This window comes from Neomonachus schauinslandi, chromosome 7, assembly GCF_002201575.2.
Source record: "Neomonachus schauinslandi chromosome 7, ASM220157v2, whole genome shotgun sequence".
NCBI lineage: Eukaryota > Metazoa > Chordata > Mammalia > Carnivora > Phocidae > Neomonachus > Neomonachus schauinslandi.
This window is the reverse complement of record NC_058409.1, coordinates 2,720,924-2,729,044: the sequence shown is the minus strand read 5'-3', so window position 1 is coordinate 2,729,044 and position 8,121 is coordinate 2,720,924. Positions and strand designations below refer to the sequence as shown.

The 8,121-nt window shown below is 39.7% G+C and overlaps 1 protein-coding gene across 1 annotated transcript; it reads left to right on the top strand.

The window, feature by feature from the left end:
- The first annotated feature begins 3,257 nt into the window (after window positions 1-3,257).
- On the top strand, window positions 3,258-4,202 carry LOC110581174 (olfactory receptor 2W3-like). Its single transcript, XM_021690931.1, is given in 1 exon segment — window positions 3,258-4,202. A coding segment is annotated over 1 exon segment (945 nt).
- The last annotated feature ends 3,919 nt before the right edge of the window (window positions 4,203-8,121 follow it).

Here is an 8,121-nt window from a genome sequence, read left to right as displayed (position 1 = left end):
TCTCGTTTAGTTCTCTGGATATATCCTGCCAGTCCTTTCTGGCCTGCCAGGTCTCTGTGGATAGGTCTGTTGCCAATCTCATGTTTCTACCATTGTAGGTTACAGACCTCTTGTCCCGAGCTGCTTTCAGGATTTTCTCTTTGTCTCTGAGACTCGTAAGTTACACTATTAGATGTTGGGGTGTTGACCTATTTTTATTGATTTTGAGGGGGTTCTCTGTGCCTCCTGGATTTTGTTGCCTGTTTCCTTCCTCAAATTAGAGAAGTTCTCTGGTATAATTTGTTCCAATATACCTTCTGCACCTCTCTTTCTTTCTTCTTCTTCTGGGATCCCAATTATTCTAATGTTTCATCTTATGGTATTGCTTATCTCTCGAATTCTGCCCTCATGATCCAGTAGTTGTTTATCTCTCTTTTCTCAGCTTCTTTATTTTCCATCATTTGGTCTTCTATATCACTGATTCTCTCTTCTGCCTCATTTATCCTAGCAGTTAGAGCCTCCATTTTTGATTGCACCTCATTAATAGCCTTTTTGATTTTGACTTGGTTAGATTTTACTTATTTTATTTCTAAAGGAAGGGTTTCTCTAATATCTTCCATGCTTTTTTCAGGCCCAGCTAGTATCCTTAAAATCATCATTCTGAACTCTAGTTCCAACATCTTACTAATGTCCATATTGATTAGGTCCCTGGCAGTCGGTACTGCCTCTTGTTCTCTTTTTTGAGGTGAGTTTTTCCATCTTGTTATTTTGTCCAGAGAATAGATGAATGAGAGAACAAAACGCTAACAGGGTAACAATGGCCCCAGAAAAGTATACACTAAAACAATCAGAAGAGACCTTCCAGAAAGTGGTCACTTTTCTGTTCTGAGATTTGTTGCTATTCTGTTATTCGATCTCCTGTTGAGTTTGTAGATGTTCAGAGTGGTTTGATCCCTATCTAGCTGAATTCCTGGAGCAGAAGAAACTTAGGTCTCCTACTCCTCTGCCATCTTTCTCCTCTGATAAATGTATACTTTTAATTAATGATCTTTATCCTTCCAAAGATATTATTCCCATTTAATTCCTATCCAAAGTTAATGGGTTTATTTCCCAGTATTTTCCCAGCTCTGTATGTACCACATATTTTAAAAAATATCTAAAAAGTAAATAATTTTATATTTATATTTTAAATAATCATCAGTGAGAATGATTTTAATATTTTAAAATCACAGTTCTGCCATGAGAGACGATGGACTCTGAAAAACAAACTGAGGGTTCTAAAGGGGAGGGGGGTGGGAGGATGGGTTAGCCTGGTGATGGGTATTAAAGAGGGCATGTTCTGCTTGGAGCACTGGGTGTTATATGCAAATAATGAATCATGGAACACTACATCAAAAACTAATGATGTAATGTATGGTAATTAACATAACATAATAATAAAAACAAGGAAAAAAATCACAGTTCTGTAAATAATTTTTTTTCCTGCGAACTGCTTCTTTAAGTCATTACCTATTTCTCATTACATGTTTTTGCTCCAATTTCTTGAAAAAAATAGTAAACAAGGTAGATTGTCAATTGTCACATTGATTTGCTCTATTACTGTCATTATTCCTTAGGTTTTGTTAGTAGTAGTTCTTACAGATTTTTAAAAAATATGCAATCAAATTTACTTGTATTTTGCCTCATAGCTTTTGAGAATTGCAACTTGTTTTGTGAGATCTAACTAAATCAAAGATTATCAGGAAAATAAAAAAGAGAACAACTGCCATTCTTTCTTATATAGTAGTTGTGTTTGATTTGAATTTGTTTTTGTGACAGGAATGAGTTAGGGGTCCACAGTATCCCCACTCAAATTCCTTGTCAGTGATCCTGTTTTAATTATTATATTTCCATAGTATGTCTGGATGTACATTAAAGGTAGTTTCCTCTCACTAGATTTTTTTTTTCTTTAGAATTTCCTTGTCTAGTCTCATGGACTTCTTTGTCATTCCCTGTTCATATGACACATAACCTTTATGTAACATACATAAAGACTTTCACATATACCGAATGTCTTTCATATTAAAAAGATCTCAAAACTTACTTGTAAAATAAATAAGGTAGTTTGATTATTACCATTTTTGATGAGAAAGCTATGAGGAAAGTGAAGGAACTTTCCAATATTTCAAAATTGTCTCTTGTTGGTTAAGGGATTGTAACAAGGAAGATTGGAGCTGTAGCCCAAGGTATCTCTTCCTCTGCATCGATCTGCAAGAGTTGTGGTTTGTATCCTCAAACATGCTCTCCTTTGATTGTGATTCATTCTTGGAACTTAAGTTTGATAGATGTTTCTGCACATATATGTGAATTATCACCTTAAAGTTTTATTATCTGTTGGATAATGTGATACTTTTTTTCTCAAACACTATATAATGCTTTGAAAGAAAAAAAAACCTCATTTCTTTTTTTTAAAGATTTTATTTATTTGAGAGAGAGAAAGTGATTGTGAGAGCATGGGGGGAGGGGCAGAGGGCAAGGGAGAATTGGGCACCCCACTGAGCAGGGAGCCCACACAGGGCTTGATCCTAAGACCCCTGGATCATGACCTGAGCTGAAGGCAGACACTTAACTGACTGAGCCACACAGGCACCCCAAATACTCATTTCTTGAATATCATCCCCAATTGAGAGAAAGAGAGAAAGAAGTGTGGAGGGGTAATTTTATGTGTATATTGCTTTAGTAATATTTTATTTTCTTATCATTATTTATCTACTCAGGTACTTCAAAATCATCTCAAGAACAACAAAAAAAATTAAATGAGGTTTGTCTTTTGGATAAAGAGTTGATAAAGTATTCTACATATAACAGATATTCTCTAAATACTATTAATTGGTTATTCTGGGGCTCCATTTGTGGCCTCTGAGGTTTGAACAGGAGCTTAGCAAGTTGGCTCTTGAGAGGAATCCATGGTTGGACCATAGCAGCATTTCTTTTCCAGTCATTGGAATTAGAATCTGTTCCAGCAGTAAAGGAAGAAGATTCTAAGTTTCATTTCCTGGATTCAAAATCAGCTCTGCTCCTTTCTAGAATATGATAATTTGCTTAACATACATCTGTCTCAGTTTCCTCTTCTGTAAGTCACAGATAAAAAGAATGCCAACTCCATATCCTTGTTGTTGGGGGTTAAATGACTAAATAAGTGTAAAAAGCATAAAATAATGTTTGGGTCATTGTAAGTGTTCTGTTATAATGGATGTTACTATTATTTGTATCAATATTCCTCTTCAGGTTCAGTAGAGATGGGTGGGACCAATGAGAGCACCAAGGGAAATTTCATCCTTTTGGGGTTTTCTGACCATCCCCATCTGGAAAGGATCCTTTTTGTGGTCATCTTGATTGCATATCTCCTGACCCTTGTGGGCAACACCACCATCATCCTGGTGTCCTGGCTGGACCCCCACCTCCATACTCCCATGTACTTCTTCCTCACCCACCTATCCTTCCTGGACCTCAGTTTCACCACCAGCTCCATCCCTCAGCTGCTCTATAACCTGAATGGGCGTGACAAGACCATCAGCTACACAGGCTGTGCCATCCAGCTCTTCCTATTTCTGGGTCTGGGTGGTGTGGAGTGCCTGCTCCTGGCTGTCATGGCGTATGACCGGTTTGTTGCAGTCTGCAAACCCCTCCACTACCTGGTGATCATGAATCCACACTTCTGCATGGGCTTGGTGTCAGTGGCCTGGGGCTGTGGGGTAGCCAACTCCTTGGCCATGTCCCCAGTAACCCTGCACTTACCCCGCTGTGGGCACCGCAGTGTGGACCACTTCCTGTGTGAAATGCCTGTCCTGATCCAGATGGCCTGTGTCAATACAGCTGCCATCGAGGGTACTGTCTTTGTCCTGGCAGTGGGCATTGTGTTGTCACCTCTGGTGTTCATCCTGGTGTCCTACAGCTACATTGTGAGGGCCGTGTTACACATTCAGTCATCCTAAGGGAGGCACAAAGCCTTCAACACCTGTGGCTCCCATCTCACAGTGGTCTCCCTTTTCTATGGAAACATCATCTACATGTACATGCAACCTGGAAACAGCTCCTCCCAGGACCAGGGGAAGTTCCTCACCCTCTTCTACAACATTGTCACACCACTCCTGAACCCCCTGATCTACACCCTCAGAAACAAGGAGGTGAAGGGGGCCCTGAGGAGGATGCTGCTGAGTAACAGAGAGGTAGGGAAGGATTAAGAGTGAGTGGGAGATAGGCTTCTCCATCTGTTTGTCAACTCCTTCAGAGATCAGTGATGGCATCTGGAACTGTTAGATCAGACCTGCTCTTAACCTGTCCTTCCAAACTTATATAACTTTTCCTAGACTTCTACAACTGTTTCAGTTACAAATTATGTTTTAATGAGTGAACTGCACAACACATAGCATTCAAAAACCCCCAAGTGATCTATAATACAGGTCTGAAGAACGAAGTACGATGAATAGTTATAAAGATTTTTCACAACTTATACCAGAGTGCCAACTAAGAAACTACTTTTCTTAATCAGAATTTTGCCTTTGTTGTTGTTTGTTTTTAATTTATTAACAACTTTCTTGGTCTTTTAGTCAGAATGATCATGAACTGATAACTTCTCTTAGCTAACATCCATCAAACATGGGCTATTTTAACACATTGGGTATTTTCTTTTTTTTTTTTTTTCAAATGCTCATCCAAAGTCTTTCATCAAGTCATGCTTTTTTCTTTTTTTTTTTTTCCTACCCTTTGTCCCCAACCTTTAGCATTTCCCCCAAGTCTGGCTTAAATTGTAGGCAAAACAAGAAGTTTACCCATACAAATGACATATGGGTCATTTTAGTCTTAATGCATCATTATTTTTTAGGTATGCTTTTATTTCATTGGTGAGAAAAACCTGATGTTTATTTATCTCCTGCTGTGAGTCAGTTGCTCTTAAATCATCTAATCCTCTAGGCATTTGTCAGAAATCAGCATGATTTTCTTTGTCTTTATTTTACCTATGTGGTACTTGAGGTTTCACATTAAATCACTTGCTCATGAAGAAATGAACCAGAGATTCACTCCCAGTTTTGTCTGACTCCCAATTTCTGCTGTTTCAACTGCTCCATTAATTTTTAAAAAGCAAAAATCCTTAAGCATTTAAGTAGTGTCAAAGTCCTTTAGGTCTAAAGAGCAGGACTTACTGTCATTCCTTGCATAATACAGCACAGAGTATAGGAGAGAAAAAGGTTTTCCTGGACCCTTTTCATGTCCTGACTGGGTCTGAAAATTAAAGATGTATTAATTAGAGAAAAACATACAAATTTGTTTAATATAAGTTTACATGACATGGGAGATTTCATAAGGAGATAAAAAACCCTAAAAAATTATTGTTACACTAGATTTGATGAAGAGTGGACAGTGATGGAGAAATACGATAGGACAAGTGGGGGTATAAGCAAAATGAAATAAACTGGGGTAAACCTAGCAAGGCCTGTGTCTTCAGATTCCTCTTATGGTCCCCTCCATCTTGGGAATAAAGATGTTCCTGTTCTCTAGGAATAGGGAGCAATCCCATATGAGGATCTTATGACTTGCTTCAGGGAGATCAGAAAGTCCTTCCCACACATACAATTCACAAATTCCTTCATCTCAAAATATTCAGTACACCAAAGTGATGCATTTTGAGGTAGTGTGTACTAAACCCCATTAAGGGCTTCTTCCACTTAATGTGCAAATGAATGATCTGTGATCTTGTTAACATGCAGATTCTGATCCAGTAGGTCTTAGGAGGGGCTTGAGAGTCTGCATTTCTGCAAACCTCCCATGGGGTGCCCTTGTTCATAGCTGGTCCTCAGACCATTTTAACAACATAGCATATAGATTACACTCAGCTTTCTTTGCAAGTATTTGGAGGGCAGACACATCCTAGAATATGCTGAGATAAGATGCATAGACCAAGAGGAGATAAGGTGAGGAAGGAATGAGGAAAAAAACCTGGTTAAGGGATGTCATCATTTTTATTCTCGGTGACTAAGCTTCATAGTCTCTCCTCTTTCACAATGGTCCTCTATCCCCATCTTCCCTTTCTAACCTCCTTATTCCTTCACCTTGCCTTACCTCGAATGGCATCAGCCCCAATGAGATCCTTTAACTGCAGACAATCCAGGGTCTCTTGAAAGAAGGCATACCATGTTTCAAGGTGACCCTGATCTGAATATTCAAAACTGTTGTTTTAAAGAGTAGTGATATCAATGGGTTGATGAGAGTTACCTGTATGACAGGGTTTCCACCAAAGAGATATAAAACTCCACAGCACCTCCTTAATATACAGCCTATTGGGCAGTGCTCCCAGGGCTTCTACAAACCCATCTTCATCTTGAAAAGAACTTGCTGGATGCCCTGAGTAGACCTGAGGTACAGCCACATGGGCTCCGAAGTTGCCAGTGTTTCTATTCCTGGAAAAGTGTCACAGAGAGAACAAAAGATTTGCATAACTCTAGCAAATAAAAGTAGTTCTACAGGCTGTGGTGAGTAGTTTGGTTGTTTCCTCTGTTAAGAGCAAAATCCAATTGAGTGAATTTTAAAGATCTTATTGCTTTATTCAATGATTCGTAAATTGGGCAGCATTTAATCTAACAGTTGGAAAGGAGCCCCAGAGAGCTCTACAAAATGAAAGGCTGTTATAGGCAGAAGGGAGCAGGAACAGGGAAGTCATACTAGGCAAAGGTGAACTCATTATTGCAAGGTTGCTTTCCTTATAGGAGATGGCAGAGGTTTCTCAGGCAGACCCTCTAAAGAAGGTTGACCAGGCAATTTCTGGTTGGCCAGTGTAAGATTCCACTTCTGGGAGAACTGAAACTGTAATTAAGTCTCAGTTTGGTGATGTAGGGCTTAATATAAGTGACTCCTTATCTTGTTTTTTAACACATCTGATTATCCTGTGACACAGGGTCACCCATACAGGTAGTTGTGGAATCATGTAAAAGACTCAACTTCCTGGAGCTGAGCCAGAGCAAAGTTGATTTTACCTGAGCCTTGTGCTCCCAGAAAATAGTTACACATAAGAAATTCCTCTACCCTTTCTCCTGTGCCCCATGAGAAGACTAATTGTAAGGAATGGACCTTCTGTAAATGACTCAGATATGTCCCCTGCTCCTCTTCCTCAGACTCAGGACACCCTTATTTAGCTTCTAGATAAGTCCCTGGGCCCTTTCCTTTTCTAGGTGATATTCCTTGTATTGAAATAAATTTCTAGGCCCAAGATGGAGCTGCTTTTGCCCAACGTGCCATGTCAGCAAACCCAACTTGAACATTCCTAAAAATATTTCACTTGACCAGAAACCAAGCAGCCAATCCCCAAATGCCAGGCCAACTCAGTTAAAAAGAAACAACAGGCTTCAAATGGAGTCACTTGGGTTAAGCCCATGTCATCAAACCAAGGCTTAATACTTAATCTAACTGCAGTTCGTACTTCCCCAGGAATGTAGTCTTAACTGGTCAGTCTGAAATTTTCTGCTCAGCACCAAGGATGTAATCTGCCACAAGACCCTTCCCATTCCCCAAAGAAAAATGAGGTAATCTGTTCTTTCCTTATCCCTTTTCCCTTCTGTCTATAAAAGCCTCCCATTTTGTAGAGCTCCTTGGAGCGCCTTTCCACTTGCTAGGTGGGATGCTGTCTGATTCATTAAGAAGACCAATTAGATATGAAAAATTTATTCCATTGAATTCAAGTTATTTAACAGATTTGGGGCAAAGACGGTGGGATCCAAAGGAAACTTCTCACACTGTTTCCATTTGTGGACAATGAGAAGCACAGGTATGGTGCCTGTGAACCATTCTGAGTTCTCTTTCTCGCCATTTCTGAGTGCTGTAGGTAAGTTCCTCTCAGTTCTGAGCTCTGTTCCTTTTGCATCAAGCTTCCCAAATTAATTGGCTTTCCAGTCAGTTCCCCATGTGTTTGAAATCACTAGTTCCACATTAGGAACTGCTGGATGTTTGGACCACAATTCCCCCATTTGACTGGAACCCCAGCTCTTGCTTCTGTCCCAGATTCCACCTTGGGAACTGCGGGCTGCAGTTCCTCATTTGTTTAGAATCAGTCAGTGGTCCTTATTTATTGAGGTCTACTGGTTCAATCTCTTCCCCAGTCCCAAATTCTTT